The sequence below is a fragment of the Echeneis naucrates genome, chromosome 3 (assembly GCF_900963305.1).
Source record: "Echeneis naucrates chromosome 3, fEcheNa1.1, whole genome shotgun sequence".
Classification (NCBI taxonomy): Eukaryota; Metazoa; Chordata; class Actinopteri; order Carangiformes; family Echeneidae; genus Echeneis; species Echeneis naucrates.
The window spans coordinates 14,535,373-14,563,225 of NC_042513.1; the positions used below are offsets into that span (position 1 = coordinate 14,535,373).

At 41.9% G+C, this 27,853-nt stretch overlaps 2 protein-coding genes across 5 annotated transcripts in view; both read left to right on the forward strand.

The window, feature by feature from the left end:
• iqgap1 (IQ motif containing GTPase activating protein 1) overlaps window positions 1–23,183 on the forward strand; it is a 38,825-nt gene extending 15,642 nt beyond the window's left edge. Inside the window, exons 3-37 of the mRNA XM_029497677.1 lie at window positions 1,223–1,379; window positions 2,580–2,657; window positions 3,962–4,038; window positions 5,581–5,648; window positions 6,081–6,194; window positions 6,714–6,892; window positions 7,459–7,546; window positions 7,645–7,802; window positions 7,880–7,964; window positions 8,071–8,234; window positions 8,914–9,074; window positions 9,194–9,318; window positions 9,741–9,904; window positions 14,073–14,163; window positions 14,247–14,414; window positions 14,658–14,800; window positions 14,891–15,061; window positions 15,154–15,237; window positions 15,318–15,389; window positions 15,709–15,778; window positions 15,865–16,229; window positions 16,320–16,483; window positions 16,579–16,803; window positions 17,267–17,407; window positions 17,489–17,573; window positions 18,561–18,793; window positions 18,942–19,074; window positions 19,255–19,357; window positions 20,494–20,629; window positions 20,734–20,821; window positions 21,480–21,689; window positions 21,774–21,940; window positions 22,025–22,147; window positions 22,849–22,957; window positions 23,070–23,183. Of these exons, the coding sequence (XP_029353537.1) occupies window positions 1,223–1,379; window positions 2,580–2,657; window positions 3,962–4,038; window positions 5,581–5,648; window positions 6,081–6,194; window positions 6,714–6,892; window positions 7,459–7,546; window positions 7,645–7,802; window positions 7,880–7,964; window positions 8,071–8,234; window positions 8,914–9,074; window positions 9,194–9,318; window positions 9,741–9,904; window positions 14,073–14,163; window positions 14,247–14,414; window positions 14,658–14,800; window positions 14,891–15,061; window positions 15,154–15,237; window positions 15,318–15,389; window positions 15,709–15,778; window positions 15,865–16,229; window positions 16,320–16,483; window positions 16,579–16,803; window positions 17,267–17,407; window positions 17,489–17,573; window positions 18,561–18,793; window positions 18,942–19,074; window positions 19,255–19,357; window positions 20,494–20,629; window positions 20,734–20,821; window positions 21,480–21,689; window positions 21,774–21,940; window positions 22,025–22,147; window positions 22,849–22,957; window positions 23,070–23,183 (4,813 nt within the window). The remainder of the gene's footprint in view (window positions 1–1,222; window positions 1,380–2,579; window positions 2,658–3,961; window positions 4,039–5,580; window positions 5,649–6,080; window positions 6,195–6,713; window positions 6,893–7,458; window positions 7,547–7,644; window positions 7,803–7,879; window positions 7,965–8,070; window positions 8,235–8,913; window positions 9,075–9,193; window positions 9,319–9,740; window positions 9,905–14,072; window positions 14,164–14,246; window positions 14,415–14,657; window positions 14,801–14,890; window positions 15,062–15,153; window positions 15,238–15,317; window positions 15,390–15,708; window positions 15,779–15,864; window positions 16,230–16,319; window positions 16,484–16,578; window positions 16,804–17,266; window positions 17,408–17,488; window positions 17,574–18,560; window positions 18,794–18,941; window positions 19,075–19,254; window positions 19,358–20,493; window positions 20,630–20,733; window positions 20,822–21,479; window positions 21,690–21,773; window positions 21,941–22,024; window positions 22,148–22,848; window positions 22,958–23,069) is intronic.
• Window positions 23,184–26,301: 3,118 nt separating this feature from the next.
• The window catches only part of crtc3 (CREB regulated transcription coactivator 3), a 29,861-nt gene continuing 28,309 nt past the window's right edge, over window positions 26,302–27,853 (forward strand). For all 4 annotated transcript variants that reach the window (XM_029497639.1, XM_029497640.1, XM_029497641.1 and 1 more), the window contains exon 1: window positions 26,302–27,535. In XM_029497639.1, coding sequence (XP_029353499.1) covers window positions 27,404–27,535 — 132 coding nt within the window. In that variant the 5' untranslated portion in view covers window positions 26,302–27,403. The remainder of the gene's footprint in view (window positions 27,536–27,853) is intronic.

Consider the following 27,853-nt stretch of genomic DNA (forward strand, 5'->3'; position numbering starts at 1 on the left):
TTAATAAGTAGTTTCTGGTTCACATATTGTGAGTTAATGAGAGATGATCTATAAGGAATGTTGAAGCTTCACCAGCTTTACACATTAATAACAGGAGAAGAGCATTACATTTTGAGGCTTAGTGCACTAATGTCCAATTGCAGTGTTTAATTGCAGGAGTGTGGATGGGGCTGCATTACAATATAGAATACCACAGTCAAAGATAGAGAGGGCTGAGGCTGAGGGCTGACTACATAGTTGTTTTACAGTTAGAAGAAATCAGTCATACCATTCAAGAAGCTTAGTTTCATTTATTACTCAGCCGCAGGGTGACAAGACCCTTTGTAATATATATATATGTATATATATATATATATATATATATATAAATGTGGTAATATTGAAAGTGACTTAAAAGATAAAAAACCCCATTTATCTGCTCTTTTCTTGATGTGAAAGAAAGAAATGACAATGGGAGTCATGATTAATCATTAGCATAGCAAAAAAGAGCAAAGAACCGAGGACAGAACTCTGTGGCATCCCTCCTCTGATGGTCATTTGACTTGACAGAAAATGGCAACAATCTGAGTTTGAACACTTCATCTACCTCTGTAGACAGAAATATCGGCTGGAGGATTGCGATTGTGTCTGCCTTTCTCTCTGGTGTGACTCTTTCCTGCAAGTCCCTCCCAGTTTCTCTGACTCCCCATTTCCTCTCCACAGAGTCAAAAAAGAGATAAAATGCGCTGAAAGCACCTAATAAAGAAAAACGTTTTAAACAAATTCTTCGACAGAATACTGTTTAGCTTAAGACGCCACCTAAGTACACCTTAACATCCTTCCTCTTTCCTCGGCATGTGACTGAAATTATAAATAAAAGCCATCTTTTCAGTTTCAGTATCATGCTGCTGAGGCCTCACTACGGTAACAACTCATTTGACTATAGACTGCAACTTGTGCAGTCATGGTTTTTCCCTTTTATCACCTAAAAATGTCCATATAGATATGATCAGTAACTATCAGCCGCAAGTTGACATTTTATTAGTCATGTCTTTCTATTTCTAGGAGTCAGGACCTTCTGAAATAAAATCCCTCCAAAGTGCTGTCTTGATTTTCTTCTGACAACATGGAGTAGTAATTATCCCTGCAGGGGAACTAAGTTGTGTATTCAAGCGTGATTATGTATCTTGTCTTGTGTTTACTGTGTGCTATGTAATGCCTGTCTGCTCTGCTCTTCTTGCAGATGGATGGAGGCCTGTCTGGACGAGGAGCTGCCTCCCACCACAGAGCTGGAGGAAGGGCTGAGGAACGGTGTCTATCTGGCCAAACTGGGCAACTTCTTTGCCCCACACACCGTCTCCATCAAGAAGATCTATGACCGTGAGCAAACGCGCTATAAGGTGAAAATATGTCACACACTCACTCATTACAGAAAGATAAAGCCCTTGTTTTTCTTTCTCCCTGAAAAATTAGCTCCAGAAACTGTGTCTCTGTCTTTATTCTGCTACGATGTAAACTCAGAAAAATACCAAATTGATCCCATTTACTTTGACTGTACAAAGAGCTAATTGTTGGGCCTCTGAATGGGACACTCATGGTCTGTGACATCATCCACGAGAGCCAATAGGAGTGTCTGATGTAGGATGGCAAAGATGGAGGCTGAGAATTGATTGATAAACACAAAAATAAAGCAGCAAAGCTCCAGTCAAAGCTTTAACCTGTCCCAAATCTTAACTGACTTCATCCTTCATCTCGTCTACTGAAGTCAGTGTCACACATGCACAGACCGGCTTGTTAGAATGAGGTGATTCTCTAGTTTAAGGAGAAAAAAACCTGCATGGATGTTATAAATATAGCAATGTTTTTTTTAAAGCGTGTTCACTTCCATGAGCTTAATAAGGTCAAAAATGAAAGGATGTCAACAATGTCACCTGCTTTCTATCTGAGTCAGTAAAATACACAAAGTGAGACTAATCCTCCAGCGCACACAATACACCACACCTGTTAAGTCTTTTGTTTTGGAGTCGTGGATTAAAGAGAAATTGTTGAACTTATCATTGTTCTTTTGGAATGAGTCACCAAACCACTGAATGATGCAGTGTTTTAAAATCTTTGATGACAGTAAAAAGGCTGCAACAACAGATTAGAAAACAGAATCATATCACAAAGACAACATTAATGTCAAGAAGTAGAAAAAGACTTCTGCTTTTAAAATTGGAAAATATATAAAATGGCAAAAATTTCTTGAGCTTGTGCTTTTTAATATGTTAGAGGTAAGGTTCACCTGATTTTCATATGTGTCAGGGAATAGTCTTACAGTAAGTGTAAACATGAAATAATATTGGCCTCCACAGTGTTTTGAGGTCAAAATGTGTGAACTCGCTACTGTTTGGCTACAAAACGCAAAGCCACCACATTTTTCTGTAAAGTCCTGGATGTCTCTGTTGGTTTGTATTTCCCTGCTTTGTGTTATAAACTAGCTTCTGGCTGAATGCGGCCTCAGTTTACAGCTCCTGGCGTGAGCCAGTCTGAGACTCTTTCTGAGGAGGAACTGAACAACGTGTTTTGTTGTGTGCTGATGTTTGGTTTCTCTCTTACAGGCGACAGGTCTCCATTTCAGACACACAGATAATGTCATCCAATGGCTCAATGCCATGGCAGAGAAAGGCCTGCCAAAGGTGAGCAACATGAGCTGAAAACTAGGGACAAATCAGTGGTAAACTTCATTTTGTCGAATATCACATCAGCTTCTCCATGAACTGTCGGAGAGTCAGCTCAGAAAGTTGTGTAAAAAGAAAACCTTTTTCTTTGTACATGTTTGCATTGATATAAATGCTCTGTGTTATTCAGGGCACAGTCAGGCTGGACAATATGTAAAGAGAAATCATATTGTGATTATTTTGCCGCATGTTGTGATAGCAATTTCTGTTGGAATGATTGTTTTTGCATTTTATCTTCACTGAAAAAGACAGATATGATCTATAGGCTGAATCAAAAAGAAAGCAGTTGCTGTGTTTGGATATTTCACTTTGCCATGTTGCAATTTTTATTATTGTTCAGGACGACTTCAGTTTCACAGAAACATCTTAAAAAATGACCTTCATGCTATTTTTTCCATTTTTTGGGCCTTTTTGACATATACAAACGTTCCTTTACATCTGGAGAATATGAATTGTATAAAACCAAGTTTTGACAGCAAAAAAAGTCAGCTGCTGTGATATGGATATTACACTTCACTATGTTGTGGTTTAATACATTCATTAAATTGTGCAGCCCTGCAGCACAGTATCAAAACCACTCCAACATTTGACTGGTGAGAAGGCTGTTATTGCATCACTGCATTTTAAGCTTAAACAAGCAGGCTTGTAAAACGCACAGTAGACAAGGCCATTGACAAAAATAATCCTACAAATTAAATTATTTATGTCTCAGTTTTTCACTGAGAAGAACTAATGTTTCAGTTGTTTTCACTTTTTCATTAATAATATAATAATAATAATAATAATAATAATAATAATAATAATAATAATAATAATAATAATAATAATAATAATATCTCTTCACAAATAGTGGAAGCAAATTTTCATGAGAAAACATACACATCAATGGTCTTTTCAGCACTACACAAAAAAGAGAACAAGTAAACAGTGGCCCATTATAGTCAAGCTGTTTCTCTGAGAATTTTCCACCAGGTCCTCTCTGGGGAACTTTGAGGGTTGGCATGAAAAAAAAGTATCGGCCCAAAATTTTCACCAATAGCAGCTTGGAGAAATAAAATGTCAGGAAGTGCTGCCTTTCAAATGTTCCATTTCGGTTGTGCCACAGAGGTAATGCCCAAGCGTGTAAATGCACATTTATGTTGTGTAATCCCTCTTTTGATTTAATACCCTGAATATCTCCTGCACACTTGCTGCGACATGCTAGCGTGCTGTCATGGACCTGCTGAAGAAGCTGCTCTCAATGACTCTTTTTCTCCCCTCAGATCTTCTACCCTGAAACCACAGACATATATGACAGAAAGAACATGCCGCGATGCATCTACTGTATACATGCACTCAGGTACCCTCGCCATCTGTGTCCCCCTCCCTCTCTTTCTCTGTCTTAGTCGGTATCTGCTTATCCGATCAGGCTTCCATGTTTGGGACGGCCCTGTATATTCTCTGTAGCCCATGCAGCTTTGTGGTTTGAGCATGTTTCGAATGTGTGACAATTTTATGAGGTGAATGGTGCAGTTGTTCGGCTGAAAGGCATTCAGTGGTACGAGGCATGAAGCAATTGTGCTTCAACAGAGCGTTCCACTTCAGGAAGCTGACCAGTAGAACAGAAGCATGGTGTTGGTGTCACAAACTGGCTCCTAGGCCATAAGAAGGCTAGGCTGTCGAATTGGAAACAAAGAATGTAATTTAAATTTTACATTTTTTCATTTAAATAAAAGGAGGCAATTGAACTTTATGATGGACTGACCATGTCGACCAGAACCTGAACGAAAATGAAACAAGGAGCAATAACAAACTTAATATCAAAGTGAAGCCAATGCTGAAGAGCCATTGTATTGAAGTCTATGGGAAAATGGCCCTACTTCTCACTTGGATTATTAGCTCAGTAATCAAATGTGTTTATGGTCTCAGTATCCAGTTTCAAGTCTTCATCAGTACAAGTTTTTTTTTTTTTTTTTCATTATTGTCACATTCAGAGTTAAATAGATCATAAAGCAAGGGATGGTAAAGGGGGTGTGGCTACTGTGTGATTGACAGACTAACACAGACAGCAGCAAGGTCCCAAATAGGATTCCTTCTGTTTTCCAAACAACGAGTCAGTCAAGTTATAATCAAACTGGAGGATTCTTAATAGCAGCTCACAGACAGCTCACAATGGGTGACATTACAGTGAGGTGACACCCTTGCAAGACAAGGGCAGGATGGTCCTAAAGGACATAGCAGAGCCAAGAGGGTGTCCCTTTGCATGTCTTTGGCCACATGACTGGTCCACGCAAATAACAGTAAGTTCTGCTTGTAACTAAGAAAAAAAATTATAAATGCAATATCTAGTTAATCTTCAACAGAGCAGCTGTTTCAGCACGAGTTATTTCAAATTTTCACATAATTTATGGGTTTCAGGTCAAGACATGAGGATCCTTCTGACTCTATGTAAATTAGCTTCTATTAAGAGGCAGGTCACAGCTGTATTCCTTCTTCTTCAGGTTAAAATTAATTCACTTACCTGCGATGTTACATGATAAAAAGAATATAATGTTAGTCCTATACTGTGTGCCATTATGAAGGCAAACATTTCCACTGGATGTTGTATTTACCTTCTGTCTGCATAGCCGCAGGAGCGTACCAGACAAACATCTGTTTCCATGCCCTAAAATCACATGGTAGCATTCAGATATTTGTTTGTTCTGACCCCTCAGTCTTTGTATCCCTGTTATCTGCTCCACCCTGGGTTTATTCTAGTCCCTTTTGTGATTCGGTTGGCCTGAAAGTCTCACATTCACACACAGCAGTATGTCCTCTCTTCCAATGCACTTCATTGTTTTTTGAGTGTTTTTGGTCCCATCCATGTATGGTGGCTCATCTGCTCTGTCTTGTTCCTTCACAGCCTGTACCTATTCAAGCTGGGCCTGGCCCCTCAGATTCAGGATCTATATGGAAAAGTGGATTTCACTGGTAAGAATGTTGCGCTCAAACATGCATCTGTTTCCCTCATTTTGTCCCTGTCAGCCCCGAGTATGTCATCTTACATCCAGAGCATTGCAAACGTCACTCTACTGGAAAAGTTGACAAGAGGTCTGAAGAGTGCTGTGTTAGTCTGCTCCCTGAAAGAGCTGAGAGATGAGCGCATGGAAGGAGCTTTTAGAAATGTGAAAGTGATTAGTGATTGTCAGCTTTTCCTGTCAGTGGGCTTCCTGCTTAGTTCCCTGTCCCAGAGCTCAGAGTCAGAGATCTGATTATCCAACATGATCCAGGAACAGTCTGTCTCCCCAGTCTCTCACTTCCCTACCCAAGCCCCCCCCCCCCCCTTGCCCTACTCCATTTTCTTTTACTGTTTTTTCACCTCACTGAATGAATCTGTTCCTTCTGTGTCCTTCTCTCTCCCAGAGGAAGAGATCAACAACATGAAGAGTGAGCTGGAGAAGTATGGGATCCAGATGCCTGCCTTTAGCAAGATAGGGGGAATTCTGGCCAATGAGCTTTCCGTGGATGAAGCTGCATGTGAGCGGGATTCTGATGTCACTTTGGGGGCCAGTCCTTCTTTGATGAAAACAATACAAATCTTCTCCAAACCCACTGGCAGTCTTTTTTCTGTCATTTTCAACGGCTCCACTTTAAAACACACACAATTATAGGTCTGATAATATTTTTTTTCACGCAGGTGTACTCCTGATGAGTCAGTGGACTTCTGGCTTTTGGCTAAACTTTAAAAGCCATGCCAGAAGCCTGACTGAGTGTCTTGTCCTGTCAATGACTAGACAGGACATAATTAGGGCTAAAATGTGTTCTTTTTTTTTTTTTTTGTCTACATTGGTTTCACCAAAAAGATTTTCTCATTGTCACAGGATATTCAGTTTGTTTTAAAAAGTTTACAAAAGGCTCTGATGCAGAAGGACAGAAAAGAGACAGCCTTACAGAGAGAAAACAAATAATAAGCTTTGCTGATACAAAGACAATTGAAAGATAAGAGGATGAGATCTGTGATGGATTTAATAGACGATATTTCCATCTCCATCCTAGTACACGCCGCTGTGATCGCCATCAATGAGGCCATTGATCAAGGCGTACCAGAAGGCACGCTGGCTGCCATGCAGAACCCAAATGCCATGCTTGTTCAGCTGGATGCCAACTCTGCTCGCCAATACCACGACATCCTGTACAACGCCAAGGGGGAGAAGGTGGCCAACTCACGCAAACGGGTATGTTGAGTTGGGGCTTAACACTTCACCTGGGGATAGTGCGCAGTGATGCTTTGTTCAGGGTTTACATGGCCAGAACTGAGCAGTGGTCTGCAGCATATTATTCTTTAGATGGCATGAAATGGGTTATATAATTTAAAACGACCTGGTTACTGGGAGTCAGCGTGTGGTTTTTGATTAGAAAATAATCAAATATGCAGTCTGAAGCAGTGAAAGCGTTTTTGGTATTGCATAGGTTAAAATGCTTAGGCGACACAAACCAATTAACACAACGAATGGTCTGGCTGGAGGGTGAGGGAGAGAGAGAGGTTAGAATAAATCACTCCATCCTCTCCTGACAGGTCCTCTAGCAATGTCTTGCAGTGAGAAATAAATGTAGAATGCTTGATGTATTAAAAGTTAAAACACCAAAGTTCAGTTTCACCGAAAGGAAAATCAAATAAATGACCAAATTTTATCTGAAAAATAAAACGCACCCTCTGGAAGGATAAGTATATTACTACGGGGGAGGAATGTGGGTTCTAATGAGTGGCTGTCGGCCATATTTTGCTGCTCTGCTCAAACAGCAAATGGAGAATACCGAAGCAGAGCGAGACATCTACGATGAGCTCCTCACCCAGGCGGAGATCCAGGGCAACATCAACAAGGTCAATGGTGAGTCCAAGGAAAACAGATACGGACAGGTTAACTGACTTTGGTTGTTTGCCTTAGTTCAAACAGTATGGGTGTTAAATGTCAACTCTCTCAAACAGTGAGCAACGCCCTGAGTGCAGCTGAGCAGGCTTTACTGAGTGGCAATGAGGACGAGCTATACAAAGCCCTTAAAGCCATGGGCATCCAAAACCTGCAGCCCCAGAATAAGGGCTGGTACCTCAAACAGCTGCTGGCAGATCGAGAAAATAAAGAGCAGGTAGGGCTCATTGTGCAGTGCAACGGCAGCAGCTCCGTGTCTTCATTCTAATCTAACCTGGATCTCTTTCTCATCAGAGGTCTCCAGGAGAAGCTCTGAATAAAGATGAGTTGCAGAGTGGCGTGGACGTGGCCAATGGGATTGCAGAAAGTTATTTAAAGTGTATGTGTATTTACAGTTCACCAAAAAAAAAAAGCACAAATATGATTTTTCCTCCTCCTCCTAATCTTTTTTTTTTTTTTTTTTTTTTTTTTTTTTTTTTTGGTAGTATTAAAGGCAGTTGAAAGCATCAATGGCGCCATCAGAGCAGGTGTGCCAGAGAAGACGGTGGAAGAGCTGATGAACCCAGATGCTCAGCTGCCGGAGGTCTACCCCAGCGCTGCAGACCTGTACCAGAGAGAGCTGGCCAGCCTGCAGCAGCAGAGTGCTGAGGTGCCGAAGGCGGCGCACACAACACAAAATAAAATACACATACAAATACAAAGAGCTCACAGCTCTTAATATTTAATTATAAAACCAGTTGACCTGGACTTGCTCTGTGTTGAACAGCAGTTTGTTTTAAGTATCACTGGTCAGGCTATTTCTGACCTCCTTGTGTAGCATACAAGGCTCAAGTGTTTCATATGATTTGTCCTAACATGTGAGGCTCATTTAAATCATACTCTGTGCTCACTGCACATGCTTAATGTGACCACCTGTCCATTATTTATGCTGTTCATCCATGCTGGATGAGGACTTATACACTTAACATTAAAGTTTCAATCAGGACCATCAGGGTAAAATAAATGAAAATGATTAAGACAAAGTAAATTATTCAGATTCAGTTTTAATATGTAATTTTTATATTCAAATATTCTTTTACCGGTTTTCAACTGAGTCTTTATTTATTTTTGGCATAGAATAAACAAATGAATCAATAGTGGACAAAATTGATAGCATAAGACCTACTGTCGCATGACTTCCTTTGCAGAAAACTGACGTGATGTTCTGTCCCAATGTCCTGATTTTTCTGTGTTAGATAAACAAACAGCTTTCTTCTGACTGTTGATGTTCTGCTAGTTGTCATTGGCACTTTGACATATGGGGTTAATTTATGGACTCTGTCCCGCAGGGCTCGCTGTCCCACCCTGAGCTGCTTGTTGCCGTGGAGATGCTGTCATCAGTCGTGCTGATGAACGAGGCGATGGATGTGGGAGACCGAGCTGCCCTCTGGAAACAGCTGTCAAGTGCTGTCACTGGACTCAGTAATGTAGAAGATGAATATGCACAGAGGTAAGTGCACACATGCACATACACACCCGGACTCGGTGACAAGCAGTCCAAGTGATATCGGAGACGTAGAGTGCGTTTACTCAATGGATCGATGCAGCCTGTTGATGTGGTGCATTCAGGTACATGGATGAGCTGATGCGTCTCAAGGCAGCAGCCAGGGAGCAGGGCAGCGACTACCTGACCTGGAACGACATTCAGGCCTGTATCGACCAGGTCAACCAGGCTGTGAGGGAGGAGCATGAACGTAAGAGGCAGAAGCACCGCCATCAATTTACACCCATACACCTCATCTGCATCAAACCCCTGAGTGAAGCTCACTGACCTATCTGGTTACTTTCCAAGAGTGACTGACTGCCCTGAAAACGTAGCTCTGCTTATTGTGTTCTGCAATAGTAATTTATTATGTTTCTGCACATAATAAATATACATATGACATGAATTCAAATACAATACAATAAACGTTATTGTCCTGGACTCACATGTTGCACATATAAGTACTGCCTCCAGACAGCAGATATAGTAACACTGACCCTAAGAAAACTGTTACATAATAAAAACAAGTCTTATACACGTACAACTATTGTACATCCCACTAATTGCACATGCATTTCCTCTTTTATTTTGGAGTTCTGATTGATCTGTTTGTGTCCACTTGTATATTGGCAGGTATTGCTGCCATCGGACTGATCAATGAGGCCCTGGATGAAGGGGATCCCATGAAGACCTTGGCCATGCTGCAGAACCCATCAGCTAAACTGTCGGATGTGGATCCGTCTGTGGCTCAGCACTACCATGATAAACTGCTGGAGGCTCGCAGGGAGAAGGCCCATGTAAGACAACACTCACTGCTTACATGTGCTTCTGGGAGGCGTCTTACATTTACATTCACAGCAGCATGCTGTGGAGTGTTGGAAATAGTTTCTTGTTATAAGAAATGGTTATGACTTATCTCCTTTGGTCTCTCCTTTTGGATTTGCTTGTATCTCGTATTCAGGTGAGCATTATGCAAACACATGCAAACAGCGCTTGGCTACAGTTACCTCAGGTTTCCTGACAGCATCTTTTTATTGCAGCTCCTACAGCTGAAAAATGCCAGAGTTTATATATAGAGCACGGCTGGACTTAATATGTACATGAGCATTGTGATGACTATAACGACTCACGGTGTCGGAAGTGGCCAAAAATGTGCAGCAATTGGTGATGGAGATATGTTATGCTTAAGACAATAAGCATTGTGAGGTATCAGGGATGTGCAAAATTTTGATTATTAATTGATTGTGAAATAATAGAATTCTTTTTGCTGATTTCTAAGAATGACCTGAAAATCATTTCAATCACGTTATATCAGAAGGGGAAGTGGCCAGTTCGCTGTCAAAAACAGCCCATATCACAGTCATTTTAAATTACTTTTTGAGAAGCAACAAGCCGTTTGTGCAGTTTTATTTTATTACGTCACTGAGAAAGTTTAAAAACGGAGGAGTGTTTTGATAAATGGCTTACTGTGAATGTGCAGTCATGGCTCAAACGGACTGCAGGCCTATCGTGGCTGCAGATGGCTTCGTGGCTCCATGTGACTTGACCATACTGCTGATGTCATGGTGCGATCATCTCTTCCCCCACTCACTTCCTGTCCTGTGTCTGTGTGGGCCATACATGTTTGTCAATGGCTCCTTTTCTTCTCTCTCTTAAGCTCTCTGAGACCTGATCAGCACTTAGATGAACATGTGAAAAGAATAAACAAAACAAATTCCAGAAGCACTGACTTTCACCAAAGCAGATCATCAGCAGCCTACTTTCTGTGACTCATTTGCTTGTCTTATCATCACTTGAGTGAGTGCAAGCCTATGAATGTGACTATTCAATGCAAGTGCGTTTGTGTAGCATATTTGCTTATGATGCCACAGTGTGTGTGCCACATTTGGATTGTTTTCCTGTCGTAAGAGAAGGGAAAGGCCGACAGAGCTGCAGCAGAGCTCAGGCGGCAAGAGCTTTGTGACAGAGCCAAGTTACTTAGCGTGTTAGGATTAGATATACCTGTGGTTTTAAGAACCAAAACCATCTAAGTGTAGTTTTACATCTTGTCTGTCTTCTCTTGAGCTCTGATGACAGCAGCTCAGTCAACTAATCAGACTCTTTTCTGATTGGGAATTTTTCACGAGTGGTGCAATAATGAAAAAGTATTTATATGCTAGCATTCAGGTGTCTTGGTTTAAAAAAATCCTCCAAGGTTGGATGGCGGCTCTAGGTGGGTGGAGTTTGATGGGTGGGTGGCTGAGGCCAGTGACATCACAATGCTACAGAAGTCATGGCAGGTGGCATTAAGTGCTGAGTTTCAGCATACAGACTGTGTGCATTTCTTTGATACTTCCTCTGTATATATAATATAAAAGAATCATACTGAATCAAATTGTGCCTCAAACTTTCCCAAGAGCAATGTCTGTAAATAGAGTAGTTTTACACATCTATTTTAAGTCTGAGTCTGTTTTTTTATCGTGTGTAAATACAGATAAAGAGAGTCACTTATCAAAACTTGGAGATACTTGGCCACTGGCCGCCTGTTTTAAATGCCAACATCATCAGTTACATTTGAACCCTGAAATACATCATGTAAAAACTGGACACTTTCAAAACAGGAAAAAAGAAAAGGGGCAGGAAAATCCAAACTATTTCCCTGCCAATTTCACAGGCATCATAAACTACAAGCTGGGCCTCAGTGATTTACTTCCATAAAAGGGCAGAAAGCTGACCATTATGTTAAATGGGCGAGACCCATGGGCAGAGAACACACACCAACCTCTGGTTGTGGTTTGCTTGAGGTGATGGGCTTAGGACAGAGGAAGTGATCAGTGCCGCTTGAGCTTCCTGTAGGAAGGCTCCATGGCAATGAGGAATCCCCCGGCTTACATTGAGGGATCAAATGGCGGCCGCTTCAGCTGACTCAGGATGACTTAAGAGAGTTACCCAGACTCCAGGTGAACTAAGGTCAGGGCAGTGCCAAAACAAAGCTTGGTTCTTTTCTTTTCTTCTTCTTCCTTTTTTTTTTTTGCCTATGGCCCAACTTCTGACGCGTTTCTTTGTGCCGCCTCATTAACTCTGCAGCATTAGAGCAGTTAGTCAGAAAGACAATGAGGCAGAAGTTGGCTTTGACTGTGGGCTGAGGGCTGTGCCTAGATAAGCAGCAGGAAGTTCTGCCCAGACTCTGACTAACAAGCCGAATATAGCCTACTCTGTCTTTTCAGATAGCTATCACTTGACTTTGTATATGCAGCCATCACACCTGGCACTGTGCAGCATAAGTTTCAGTCAGGTCGTATTCTTTGTTATTTATATTTCTCACAGCCTTGAGAGTAAGAAGACACAGAAATAAGGTCATGCTTCACGGTCACAGATAAATAAAGAGAAAGAAAATTGCAAAGGTGCTTTATGAACTACCCAAGCTCTCACTTCCCCTATGTCCCTGATGTGCTTGCAACCTGTGCTGTGGACCAAACTATACTGAAGTAACCCCCCCCAAGTCTGGCACCACACCCTGCCACCACCACCCGCCAGCTGCAGCGACTTATTCATTACAAATACATATTAAAGCACCAAGTGCAAACACACAAACACTCATCACTTGTCGCCAAGGTACGGCTTTGTTTACTATAAAGACGGAGCTCCTTTGACTTGGGGTGCATGCTGCTGCAGATGTTTGCCACCAGCCCCACCCTCCACTTGCATGACAAAACCTACAAGATCGGGTATCAAATTTACCCGCCCACCTCTTTCACACAGACCCACACAACTCCTCTTGTCTATCCTGAGGCATATGAAGAAGGGGCGGGACATGTGCAGGGGAGGGCTGATACCAAATGAGCTGCCTGTTTTAGCAGGCTCTAGAAAGCAGCAGCAGCAAGTAGCTTCAACAAACTTCTGCTGACTTTATACAGAGGCAGAGAGCGCCATCTGGACACAGCTATGCGCCACTGCAGTCTGCATGGTCTTATGATAACATAGTATCTGATTCTGTTAACCATTCCACAATTGGATAGTCATTCATTGGTTTCTACCAAGTTACTTAAAGGGAAGATATTCTGAAGCACTGTATAAATAAGTTAAAAAAATTTCATTCGTAGATCTGTTTGTCGTGTATTCTTCTGATCTGATCTGAACTGATCCAACAAGCAGCTATAGAGCAATTCATTGTCATTTTGATACTGGCCTATTACCTATGCCAGCAATAGTAATAAGTAGTAGTAATAGTAATAGTAATAAATGAGCAAGCGATCTGAGATATCAGCACCCAGCTACAATAGCAGGATATCAGACAACACGAGTCAACTGTGAGAGATGTAATCTTACGACTGGGTGTGGTGACAGTCAGTAAAAACACCCTCATTTGAATCAACACAGCTTGATTGATAAATTCCAGGGCTAAGCACATTGCAACTGTAATTCTTTATAATATTTCTAATATAGGCAAATAAGACACTGCTTTAGATCTGACAGGGTGAGTTTCCTTTAGGGAATTTGTGAAACTGGCATCTGTAGATTTTTAAAATGGGTAACCAAACAATAGCTAAGTAGAATAATATACAGGGTGACTGGTCTTTGCTTTGTTAAAACACAACAAACAAGCTGTCATCAATGTAGGCCAGTGTCAATCTGAACACCTAAAACTGAACTCACAGACCACCTAACACCCCAAACACCCTGAACTAGCCCAAAATCCTTTAAGGGCTTCGTACTATACTAATATTGTGGCACGCTTTTTTATGATTTATCTGGTATTATTTATTTATCATTTTTATTATTAGTGGAACACTGGTTTTTTTGAAGATAAAATATTTTTCCTATATTTATGTTCCATTTTAAAAACTATAAAGCTAAGGCACAAAGTTCTGGAGACATTTAAGTTTCAGCCATGATCTGCTGAAGCTGAGATGGCGCGTGTGCATGTGTGCGGAGGCGTTTTTGGTCACTGTTTGTTACTCAACATACTATCTGGTAATCTTCCAGGAGACACAAGACCCCTCTGCTGTGCTGTGGCTGGATGAGATTCAGGATGCGATCCTGAGGGCTAACCAGGACACACAGGAAGCCATACAGTGTAAGAAAATACCCAGAATGCACACGCTGTGTATTTGTCAGGAGATTGTTTAGAGGACTGATGGTTGATTTTTAAATCCGCAGTTGCACAGTCCATCCAGGCCGTCAATGAGGCGGTGGACAGTGGCGATGCTACTCAAACCCTGGCCGCTCTGCGTAACCCTGGCGCAGGTCTGTATGGCGTCACCTCTGAGTGTGCCCAGACCTACCAGGATGACCTAACCAAGATCAAAGACGAGAAAAAGAAAGACGGTGAGTTGGTTGAAGGGCAGAAAAGATGTATTTGTCATGGTGCGCTAGTTAATGCCATCAGAAATGATACAATTGCTATTTTGTAATGATAGTAGCTTTAATAGCTCTTCTTACAAAATGCATTGACCCAAGTCTCAAGGAAAGAAAAAAACAACGCTGCATCAGTGATGCCTACATTTTTAGTTTAACGTGTGCCCTCATCTTGTTACGTGCCATGCTCAGTCTGTTATGTTGTCTGTCAAGGTGATAATGGCAGCGAGTGGGTGAAACATTGGGTGAAGGGAGGACACAACTATTACTACAACCTGAAGACCAACGAGGGCACGTGGGTGGAGCCGGAGAACTTCTTGCAAAACAACACCCAGCTCAACAAGGAGGACATCCAGGTAGGCTCTCAGCAGAACCCATTCAACGAAGGATTACTTTTTTTTTTTTTTTTACATTGCATAAAGCGCGTTGTTTAATTTTCCCTTCAGTCCGTGGTTTCTGGGGTTACCACAGCCTACAATCGAGAGCAGCTTTGGCTCGCCAATGAGACTCTAATTACCAAGCTGCAAGCTCGTTGTCGTGGCTACCTGGTGAGAAATGGCCTGAAGGAGCGGATGAATTTCCTCAAATCCCAAGACCCAGCTGTTACATGCATACAGGTGAAATAGAACTGCCATACAGCTATCATCCAGAGGTTACACGTAAAGCCATCTGTCCAGAGTAAGGACGCATCCTTCTATTTTTTTCTAAGGCCCACTGGAAAGGCTACAAGCAAAGGAAGAAGTTTAACGATCGCAAGCAATATCTGGAACAGCACACTGATGAGGCTGTCAAGGTAAAATGGTGATGTCATTCCAGTAATCTGTTGATAATCGGAAGAGTGAATACAATTACCAATGTATTTGTTTTGCTCAGATCCAGTCCATGGTTCGGATGCATCAAGCTCGTAAGAAATACAGGGATCGTCTCAAGTACTTCAAAGATCATGTGAGTAACAGCAGCCAAAACCCCTTTTACATAAAATTAGCTGCAAATTGCATTTCAGATGAATAGTTGTTTCAAGAATTTGTCTTTCAAGAGAACAATTTGCTTGTTGGTTAATGAAAGCTTTAAATCACACTGCTTTGACATGATTTCCCTGAGCACGTCCACTGACATTTACCCTGGGTCCTGTGGGGCAGGGGGGAGGCAGATGGCTCATTTAGCACTCTGATATGTGTTGAGTCATTTCCACTCTGACTCACCCGCTGCGAATTCCTGTGGTACTGTCTCTAATGAGGAGCATTGATCATGTTTCGTACTGCAGATCAATGATGTCGTGAAGATTCAGGCTTTCATTAGAGCCAACAAGGCCAGGGACGACTACAAGACACTGAGTGAGTGGGCCGCGATCACACTAACTTAGTCTCAGACTTCAGAGATGTTTGAACTTTCCTAATGCCTCTGATCTTGCCACATACAGTCAGTGCTGATGACCCCCCCATGGCAGTGGTGAGGAAATTCGTCCACCTCTTGGACCACAGCGACCAGGACTTCCAGGAGGAGCTGGAGCTGATGCGGCTCCGTGAGGAGGTGGTCACAAATATCCGCTCCAACCAGCAGCTGGAGAATGACCTCAACCTGATGGACATCAAGATCGGGCTGCTGGTGAAGAACAAGATCACCCTGCAGGAGGTGGTGTCCCACAGCAAGAAGCTGACCAAGAAGAACAAGGGCCAGCTGTGCGACATGATGATGATGAACAAGCAGAGGGGAGGCCTGAAGGCCCTCAGCAAAGAGAAAAGGGTCAAGCTGGAGGCCTACCAATACCTGTTTTACCTGTTACAGGTAACAATAACATGCACCTCTGTGTTTTAGAGCATACCTTAGGATCGTGTGGCTGCAGCTGACAACAGTCATATTTCTGCTTCCTTTTAGACCAACCCCACTTACCTTGCCAAGCTGATCTTCCAGATGCCACAAAATAAATCCACAAAGTTCATGGACTCTGTGATCTTCACCCTGTACAACTATGCCTCTAACCAGAGAGAAGAGTATCTGCTGGTCAAGCTCTTTAAAACAGCCTTGCAAGAGGAGATCAAGTGAGAATCTGTGAAAGCTACACTGATGGGATACATTCTGACCACACTTTTCAATCAGACGAGGTCTGAATGTTTTCTTTGTTGACTGTGCCCAGGTCAAAAGTGGATCAGATGAAGGAGATTGTTACAGGAAACCCCACAGTCATCAAGATGGTGGTGAGTTTCCACCGAGGCGCACGGGGGCAGAATGCTCTGAGGCAGATCCTGGCACCTGTTGTCAAAGAGATCATGGATGACAAGACGCTGAACATCAAAACCGACCCGGTGGACATCTACAAAAGCTGGGTCAACCAGATGGAGACGCAGACTGGAGAGGCCAGGTGAGCCCTGAGTGATGACAATGAGTCACAGGGAGCGGGGACGGTTGAGTGCTCACAGTTCACAAAAAAACAAACACTACTCTTATTAGCTGGCACGAGAAATGTTTGTTCTTTAAACTTAACTGCTTTGTAGCATTTTTATCTAAAAAAAATTAATGAATTAAATATATGATTTGTTGCCTGAACCAATGGGTAATCACATTTACCCTGGTCTGAAAAGTGAAGGTAATCCTTAAAGAGTCTTAAACCTTCTTTCTATCTAATGACCATTGGAGGCCGACTCCTATTTTTCATCTCAAGAAATCCCTGCAAACACAGCATAACAATAATTTTCCTACCACTGAGTTCTGATTACAACGTGTCTACATGACAAGTTAGTCTGAAAGTCAACATTGATGATTCCTCCTTTTCCCCATCTGTTTGTGCTCCTGCCCTTTTTCCTCCTTTGCCATATCGTCCACAGTAAGCTGCCTTATGACGTGACTCCTGAACAGGCTATGAGCCACGAGGAAGTGAGGACCAGATTGGAGGCCTCCATCAAGAACATGAAGACAATCACTGACAAATTCCTGTCTGCCATCATCGTCTCTGTGGAAAAAATTCCGTGAGTCATTTGCTTCATCACAGTCTGGATGACATTATTACACTCCGGTCTGCTTTAGCTCAGTCAGTTTCTTTCTGTCAGGTATGGGATGCGGTTCATCTCCAAGGTGCTAAAGGACACCCTCCATGAGAAATTCCCCGATTCTACAGAGGACGAGTTGCTCAAGGTTTGTATTTTTGCTTGGGAGACTTGGGGACTCTCTGTGCACTTTCTCTGGCATCCTTATTGAACAGTTTTATTGCCTTTCTTTTCACTATCAGTCTTCCACTCCTTTTCCTGTTTCTCATACATTTCTGCTTTTTTTTTTTTCCCTCTTCACCTTTCTGCTTCTGCACTATTCTTCCCGACTTGCCAACCTGCTCCAGCCTCTCTCTACAGTTTGGTGGTGTCCCCCTTCTCTCTTACTGCTGATATTAAGGTGAGCCATGCCTTGCCTCTGGCTCTCTTCCTGTTGCTGCATAGGCTATGTCCTTTCACGCTCAGTAATGCCCTCATTTTGCAGCAGCATCTTTTACAACTTCAGCCATTACTTACTTCATTCCTAATCATGAAGTGACTTAAAGTGACTGAGTGAGTTTGTCTTCACTGGCCTGAAATACAGTAATGCCAGTTTACTGCACATAGAAGTAAATGGTAATTAAGTTGATGATTTAATAACTTGATTTCTGTCTGAACAGTTGTCTTTTACAACTTATAACATTTTCCTAAGTTAAAGGCCCCATACTTTAACTTTTCCAGTGTTTTATCTCTGTTTTAAGTGTTTATCAATAAGAAGATACATTTGTGGTTCCAAAAACAAAAAAATAATCCCAGTTTCTATTTATATCTCGCTGCTCTCTGGAGCAACCCAACAGTAGTTAGCCAATCAGAAAAGATATTCTGACCTTCACTTTTGATTGGCTGACTATTTTGAATGGTTGGTTGAATATAAATATACGAGATTTCAGATAAACACTCAGCCGAACCACATCTTACATTACAAAATTGAAAAAAAAAAAAAAAAAGTCCTGACAGCTGCTTTGAAGGTACATTGTCTGAATACAGACTGTGAGCTTCCTCTGTGCACTGTATTAATTAAGAACTTGATATTGATGTCTCACTCTATACAAGTGCCTCCTGATCCTGACCTTATTAAATGCTTTTAACTGCTTAGATTGTGGGGAACCTCTTGTATTACCGCTACATGAACCCGGCCATCGTGGCCCCCGATGCCTTCGACATCATTGAGGTATCAGCAGGTGGCCAGTTGACCACAGAGCAGCGGCGGAACCTGGGATCTGTCGCCAAGATGCTGCAGCATGCTGCCTCCAATAAGATGTTTCTTGGGGACAACGCCCACCTCAATCCCATCAATGAATATCTTACTGCGTCATATCAGAAATTCAGGTGTGATGTTAAATATTACAGAAATCTAAAGCTGATATAGAATTGCTGGATGTAAGAGTTTAGCACATTGTAACTTGAAAGTTTCTCATCAGCGTCTTTCTCCCCTCCCATCTCGTTGTCTGACAGTCTCTTCCATTTTTCATTATAGGCGTTTCTTTCTTGCGGCATGTGATGTCCCCTCACTGGAAGATAAGTTCAATGTGGATCAGTACTCCGACTTAGTCACTGTCACCAAACCTGTCATCTACATTTCCATTGGAGAAATTATCAACACTCACACAGTGAGTTCGAACTGTACTTTGCTTACCTTACATTGGCGCTTTCCGTTTCAAAACATCCCTGCTAAATGTTCCAATGCACATATCCAAACATGTGTCATATTCATCAGTATTTCAAATTTTTTCTAATATTAGATGTGATCCATCATGACAAATGTGCTGATATTTTTCCTGTACTGTTAGCTGCTGCTGGACCATCAGGATGCCATTGCTCCAGAACATAATGACCCCATCCATGAGCTGCTGGAGGACCTCGGCGAGGTTCCCACTGTCGAGTCTCTGATCGGTGAGTCACCTGAGCTTGAGGCTTTCCAGTCAGTCCAACACAATAATATGAGCTTCAGGAGGTTAGATCAGTTTTTATTCACTGATGGAGGATGGAAAAAGCCACTGATGTTTCACATGGTCACTCCCTGCCTTTCCACCCCGTTTATTTTTTTATTGCTTTATGTTATTTATTGTGTTTGTGTTGAGGGTAATTCCGAAGCGCCTCAAACCTTCATTCTGTCTAATGACCATTGGGGGATGACTCCATTGGTCGTAAAAATAACTTATTGAGTTCTGTGGGAATATGTTCCAAGTTTTCACTTGCTTTATTAGCTTAGTAAACTTTTTCCTGAGGGTTTGGTCTCCATCTCTAGTCTTCTTTAAGACAACATGATGTTCATTTTATGAATTTGGAAAGGAACGTAGACTGTAAATAGGATATACATTAGGATGTGGCAACCACAACATTTTCCGAATGAAATGACAACCAGATACAGAGAAGGTCAGATCCACTCCTAACTCCTGCTTCTTTCTACATATGGCTATTACTGGTATCAAAAAATGGATGACAAATGACAAAAGATTGAGTAAAACCACAGTAGTATGTTACTTTGTTTTGCTTAAAGCTGCTCTTGGCTGCTTTTTCATTTGTAAATCTTGTGCCCTAAACTTTTTTTTATAAATAATTTTACCATTCATAAAGCCATTCCTAAAGCTTCCTGAAGCTTTAAGTCCCCAATGGTTAAAGGAATCATTCATTCATTCATTCATCTTCTACTGCTTATCCATTTCCACGAGGGGTGCTGGAGCCAACCCCAGCTCACTCTGGGTGAGGGCGGGGTCACCCTGGACAGGTCACCGGTCCATCACAGGGCCAACACACAGAGAGACAGACAGAGACCAACAACCATGAGATGGTTGGATGGTTAGATGGTGGGAGGAAACCCACACAGGCACGGGGAGAACATGTGAACTCCCCACAGAAAGGCCCCAGGCCAGGAACTGAACCTGTGAGCTTCCTTTGGGGCTGTAGTACTATAATCACTACACTTCTGTGCTGCCCGGTTAAAGGAATCAATTAGTGCTAAAATATAGAAACAAAAATAGTGATGTGATCGCTTGAGTTGACTGCCATTTGCTCTCTGTGACACTCAGGTGAAAACCCTCTCCCTCCTGACGACCCCAATAAAGAGCTAATGGGGAAAACAGAAGTTTCACTCACGCTCACTAACAAATTTGATGTCCCCGGTGAGGCCAACACTGAGATGGACGCCAAGACTCTACTGCTCAAGTAAGTAGTCCATTTATTCGTGGCTAACAAGATAGATTCATGAATTTGTTTTCAGATATTTCTCCAGTTTCTGATATTTCCTCCTTTCTTTTATCTCTGTCCAGCACCAAGAGGCTGATTGTAGATGTGATCCGGTTCCAGCCTGGGGAGACACTAACTGAGATCCTGGACTCAACGGCAAGCCCAGAGCAGGTCAGAAATAAAAGTGCACTGCAGGGCCCACCATAAAAACATTTTAAAGGTGCTTCACTTGTCTGATGCTCATCAATAACTTGAAGCAGAGATCAATAAACAGATTAGTCAGCATCTTGCTATGTCCACTCAGCACATTTCATCTGAGTGGAAAAGTCCTGGATTAACCAACAAAGCTGAGCAGGGACTTCCTCTTCAAAACAGTCTGAATTTATTTTGTAGGTAATGAAGTATTCTGGAAATTTCATATCATGGTTCATCTGAAATTTTGAAATAAGACTACAAGTAATGATGAAAATCCATATTTCCTCATTAACAGTTTATTTGCTGTAAAACTGGATGTTAGGTCCAGATGGGCTGGATTTGCAACATAGGGTTGAGAGTTGTGGCTACTTCGATGTGTCATCACATAGTAACAACCATCCTGGCAGCTTGTTTTTATAGGCTCAGTTTGAGGGCTGTCTTCTATTTGTGTGCACTGAGGGCTTTATGACTTAATAAAGAACCAAGACTTGTTTTAAAGAAATGGAAATTTCACTTAAAACAATATGGCAACCTCAAGCTTTAAGAACCTTTTTTCCCCCATCACATTAGAGCACTTACCATAGAAGAGTTGTTTAACTGAAAATCTGATTCTTCTCATTTGCCTGGCTGACAGGAGGCAGAGTACCAGCGGGCCATGCAGAGGAGAGCCATCCGAGATGCAAAGACTCCAGAGAAGATGAAGCAAGTCAAACCAGTTGTGGACGACAGCCTGACGCTGCAGGGCAAGAAGGACAAGATCAAGAGCAACCTGCAGAGGCTGGCAGAGCTGGGAAAGGTTCACCCAGAGAACCGCTATCAGGATCTCATCAATGACATAGCCAAGGTTAAAAAATAAAATAAATAAATAAATAAATACCATTTGTACAGATGCAGTTGAGTTTTAATCACGTTTGTGTTTGTACTACAGGACATCAGAAATCAGAGACGGTATCGTCAGCGTAGGAAAGCTGAGCTGGTGAAACTCCAGCAGACAAACTCTGCTCTCAATTCAAAGACTGCATTTTACAATGTGCAGATTGATTCATACAATCAGTATATCAAGACGTGCATGGACAACCTGGCCAGCAAGGGCAAGTGAGTGGTCTTTAATCTTTAAACAGGTCACATTTCTTTTTAGTAGTCCATGCACGTTCATCTTGTTTCTCCTCCTTCCTTAAGGCTGTCAAAGAAACCAGGTGACCAGAAAGCCAAGAAGAGTAAACAGGTTTCACAGAAATACACTGCCTCTCGCCTCCATGAGAAGGGTGTCCTGATCGCAATAGAGGATCTGCAGCCCAACCAGTGAGTTTGGTTTCTTTTGATGCAAAACTGACCTTCACAATTTCACCTCGAAGGCAAATCTGGTCAAGGATTTAGATTTTCCATTACAAGTAATACACTGTTATGTTGTTGGGGCAGTTATACTTTTAAGGGCCCCCTATGTAACACTTTTGTAATGTTAGTTTACAATCTCCCCTGTAGGCGTGGGCTCAAATCCCGCTTCTGACAGCCTATGAGCCCAGCTAACTGGGGGGGGTTTCTGATGAATGGGGCACAAAACTGTAGCCAAATCAAATCATGCAAATCACTGGAAGCTGACTTGCTGTGTTGACCAAGAACAAGAAAAAGAAGATGATTCTCAATACAGACTTATTAATACATTAATACAGAATAAATGAACAACCTTGTCCTGCTCTAGTCAGATAAAAAAAAATATATGAATGCCTTACTTTATAAGAGCCCTTTAACCTTTGTTTGATACTTTATCTCTAGTGAAATTGAGCTGTTCAGTGGCTGTTATGCTGCTCAACTTGATTATACTAGGCAAGATGAAATATGAAAGCACAACTTTTAAAATTTTATGTAAAATATCCATCATGTGTGCGATCGTTATTAAAGTTATAAAAATTCAAGAACCAGTAAGTGCCCACTGATCAGTTTCTTGCCTCATGACTTCCTGGTCCACAATGACTTATCTGCTGTGTCCTTCTCTCTTTTCATAGGTTCAAGAATGTTATTTTTGAGATTTCGCCATCAGAGACAGTTGGAGTGTTTGATGTCAAGGCAAAGCTCATGGGCGTGCACTTGGAGACATTACAGCTAGAATATCAGGTATCATCACAGACTCCCGCTAGATGACAGCATTCCTTCAAGAAGCCTTTTTTTGTTTGTTTTTTTTACACAGTTTTTGATTTTGGCTGATCTTTATCTGTTTGCTCCTCAGGATCTCCTCCAGCTGCAGTATGAAGGGGTGGCAGTGATGAAGCTCTTCGACAGGGCCACCATCAACGTCAATCTGCTCATTTTCCTGCTCAACAAGAAATTCTATGGGAAATAGAAAACCAAGAGAAAAGGGCAAACAGACACTGATTCGAGCTACGAAACCCATTTCAAGGGGTCTCTGAAAGCCCTGTCCTGGAATATCCTGGCTTCCCTACATATTTCCTACTGCACTTCTATTATGTGCTTATGCAAATTCAATGTGCATCGTTTTTTATTATAAGGCTCACCAGTTGTGCTTTGTTCCTGATAGAACACTCGAGTGAGCAAACCAAAGATGCTTGCTTGAGTTTTCATACTGTCTGTAGCTGCAGCTAGCTCAAAGGATTAAGATTTGTTTGTTTTTGTTTTTTGTTTTTTGCTGGTTTAAATATTATGAATATCTTGTGCATGGGCTTTGAGTAATTATAAAACTATATCTTTTATGTAAAGAGATCATGTTTTATGTCTTTCTTAGCTGTTAGTTTGACTGATGAAGGCCTGAAATACATCATCTCCCCCACTGCTGCCAAAGCGTTAGCATGCTTTTCAGCAGGGCTGCGTCACAAGAGGCGGCATTGCACAGGTCCTGACCTGGTCTTTGACTCAATGACTGTCTCCTCTAGGACATTTTTGTTTCATTTTGGTGTTTTGGAATGAAAAAGTGAAAAGAGGTGGAGGGGAAAAAATACAAGATGCACTCCTCCTCTGCCCAATTTCTGTCTTGATTTGGATTCAACCCACCTCATCCCCAAATGCACATTCTAATATTCTGGTATCTATGCAAAGACAGTGTGGCATTTGAAAAAGAAAACTGAGCAACAACTGTCATGCTCATATTGAGTTGTTGACTACAAAAATGGAAATTGTAATTTTTTATGAGATTCGCATCACAACACTCACATTTAGTCCATGCTGGGGAATACAGAGTTACATATAACAGGATTGTACAATTAAATGATACTGTAAACTTAGTTTGTCATTTACTAAGAAAAGAAGAAAAGAAAATTCCACTTACAAATCAAAATGCTGGCAATCACAACATCGCAATCTTGTGTAAAAACTCTGGATTATAACAATTCGTCAGTTGTTGACGTGATTGTGGGTCAGATGACAGGTGGAATTCAGCATTGGTTTATTGATTAAGAACTCTTTGTGGGAGTCAGTGGTAGCCAAAATGAACCAAACAGTAATGCAATGTTATATTATTTTAATTGGTTACAAGTTACATTGCATACAATATTAAAACAGGGCAATTATTAATCTGTAACCCCCCCAGCATCGGTGCTAACAGGTTCAGTATTCATCCCTCTGTTATGACAAGTCAGGATGCTTGTCATTAGCTTGTCTCGGACCGGACCGAGCAGCCGTGACGACAACCCTGATGCTGAGAAGCGACCCACAGCGCATTTGTGAGGAGAAACAAAGTTGTCCTGTAGACAAGGCTGTTCTCCACACGACATTACACACAAACCTGTGCAATGATATTTGATTACAAGATACATATCTTGCGTAACTGAAACACATTGAATCATATGTCAGTTTAGTAAACACAGTTTTATGTCTGTTCACCTCTAAAGCACAACCCGGATTTTAGAAGTGTCAGATGGATTTTGTCTTGTTGAAAATAGTTGAAAATTGTTTCCCTTATTTATATTTTGTGTGTTGTCAGTCCGCATTTTACTGTAGCTAAACCTAAGACAGATCATGTGAGCTTGAAGATGTGCAGTATTACAGTAACAACACCAGCAGATATCACTGCACACCATCTCACTTTGAGTGAAGTGCTGATTGTATCAGAGTTATTTCAAAATGTTTTAAATTGTGACTTTACACAGACTTACTGAACTGGATGTTATTTTTCTCCGTCATGTCCCCCTGATCAGAGTTTGGCACTGTACCGTTCTCTGAAATGGAGGAGAATGAGCTCACTGTACATTATTTGTTCTCCTTACACTCAAGTTTATTCTACCTGTTTTAGAATAAAGTGCTACGGATGCAGTGTGTTTGCAGTATATTTCTACTGCACTACATCTCAAACATTTCACTTACTCCTCTGCATTTAGTTTGCACTTTGGTTGAAGCTAATTTAACATTACAAGCCTCGCATAATTTTGTAAGAGTGACGCATTTATTATAGAGGAAAGCATTCAAAGGTATATTGAGCAAATGTAAATACTCCCTATATGTGACGAATGGTAAAAATTATTAATTATAATTATCCATCTAACAAAGGACTTCTAAATAATCAAGACTTTTACACTTTTAGGGGGGTGCCTTTCAGACTTTATTAGATAGGACAGCTTGAGGAGGGACAGGAAATGGGAGAGAGAGCAGGGACTGACTGTGGTAAATGACACTGGCTGGAACCAAGCCAGTATTGCCAACAAGGACTTTCTAGTGTCCTGTTTATGGTTCCCTAATATGCCACTGTTGCCCCTTACTTTTGATATTCTAAGTAAATTTTGCTTATATTCCTTAAGAACTTTTAATGGAGCACGTTTGAAAGGTTTGGAGTACCTAACCCAAGTATTACTATTTTTATGCTAATGTAAAGTCAAAATCCTTCATTTGATATTAAGTTGTTTGCGTTATGTTCATTTATTTCTAAAACACAAGAGTCGATTCTTAAAATATATACATTGTGATATTTTATCCAGTTGGCTCAAAAAGGGACAAACCCATTTTCCTGCACAGGGCTGAAAACCACACCAGAGCCCTCAAGGACCTGGTGATCTGCTACAGGACAATGTGACCAATGTGGAGGACTTAAAGGGGTCTATTGGTGGAATTGTGAAGCAAAACACAAAAAAGAAAGAAAGAAAGAGCCTGCCATACAGCAGCCCAAAGCAGACAACCAAACTTGCTGTAGGAGGGTCCTTCACGTTTCGATTACAACCATTTTTACTTTTTCTGCATCTCAACCCTCTGATTGTGTGACAAGCAACCCATTTAACTTTACTTCTCCTCACTGACCCGGAGCCCGGATCCCTGAAAAAAATCTGACAGTGTTGGTCACGCTTTTGTAAGGGGGGGATCCCACTCTGTGTTTTGTATTAAAAAGCCTTAAATTCAATTAGCTGAGCACTCAAACCTCCCAGCTGGCAGACATCGAGTCCCCGCAGGGCCTCTGTCGCCGCCCGGTGGACAGCAGCCCTCTAACGAGATAATGTTTTTCTCAGTGTGAGGATAACAAACCAGCGGATCCGAGCAGCAGCAACAAGCTCTGTCAGCCGAAGGTCAACACACAGAAAACAACCAGCAGCACTTTCTTTCAACATTTTCTGTTTCGCAGAGTCAGAAAGCGCCCCCTTTTTTTTTTGGTCTGGTCGGTGTTGTTTGTCTTCATGGAGGAGTCGTCGGGCTGGAGTTTGTCTGAGGTCTCTCCGTGGATTACCACAAGAGTCGACTCCGGAGCGCCGTGATATCTTTTTAAGAGTGAAATTGTGGATTATCCGCCGACATCACGTGTGAATATCTGAAGTTGTGTGTCCTTTTCTTTTTTCCTGGATTACTTGTCCCCCCCCACAGCATACAGTAGAAATTCAGCCAAGTTCGGAGAAGACCAGCGGACACTTGTTGAAATACAATTTACCGAGAAAACCCAACTGCTGCGAGCTTTGCTAATGTTAGTAGCGGGATTTAGCTAACGAGGCTAACAACTTTCTCTAACGCCGACGCCAAATCCTCTGGCACAAATTCATTCTTACACAGTACAGATTGATGGATGTTGACTGAGGCCGACTGTCAACAAGTTGGCAGAGGGTGTTTGTCAAATTTATAAAGATGTCAGTGACAACAGTTTAGCTAACCTGCTTAGCTGCAGCTGTGGCTTGGCTCCCGTTCACCTCCAGCACTGTTAGCAATGGCAGCTAACGTTGTCAACCTTAGACTCAAACAAGTGGTTCGCTGGAAGTGCTTAAATATGAAAACACACTGTGCCATTAACTACATTTAAAGGAGACGCAGTTGTTCAACAAAGTTATTAAATTTAACTTGCATGCACCGGTGTATGGTAAATGTTTTTTTATTCCCCGCAGTGTGAGCGCAAAAGACAACTTTTATTAACAGCAACGTTAATATTAGCTTAGCAACGTTAGCCACTCTGCGGGCTCACAACAATACACAGCTCTGAAACAGCAGCCAACCGAGTTGACTCTCAATCAACTTTGGCCAAGCAGTAATGCGATCTGTGCTTTAAACATCTGGTGGGGTTACTGAGAGACTTTGAAAAGTAGACTTCCGGCACCTTCCTCCACTTTCTGTCCCCAGTGAAGTTGTCAAACTACGGCCCACACAATGTCCGGCTCCCCGGGCACAGGTGGCTCAAACCCCAGGAAGTTCAGCGAAAAGATCGCGCTGCACAACCAGAAGCAAGCAGAGGAGACGCGGGCCTTTGAGCAGCTGATGACAGACCTGACAGTTTCAAGGGTAAATACACTTCATATTTTAATCAACTGTCATGCGTCATTGTTATTTTTTTTTTTCTTCTTCGTCTTTATTTTGTCCGAGTGCGGACAGGAATGAGCTGCCTGTCGCTCGTCTGATAGACTCCACCTGCTGACTGAGATTTCTGCCGTTCATTCTCCACTCACTGAGCAATCACAAATCATATCATCCACAAACGTAACGTGGGGCACTTTAAGAAACGAGAAACAGCTAAATCTACCCCCAAACGTGTAAGCTTTGGGAAGAGAGAAGCCCACGTTGTAACAGTTTACGTCAACCAAAGAAGGATCTGCAGCCCTC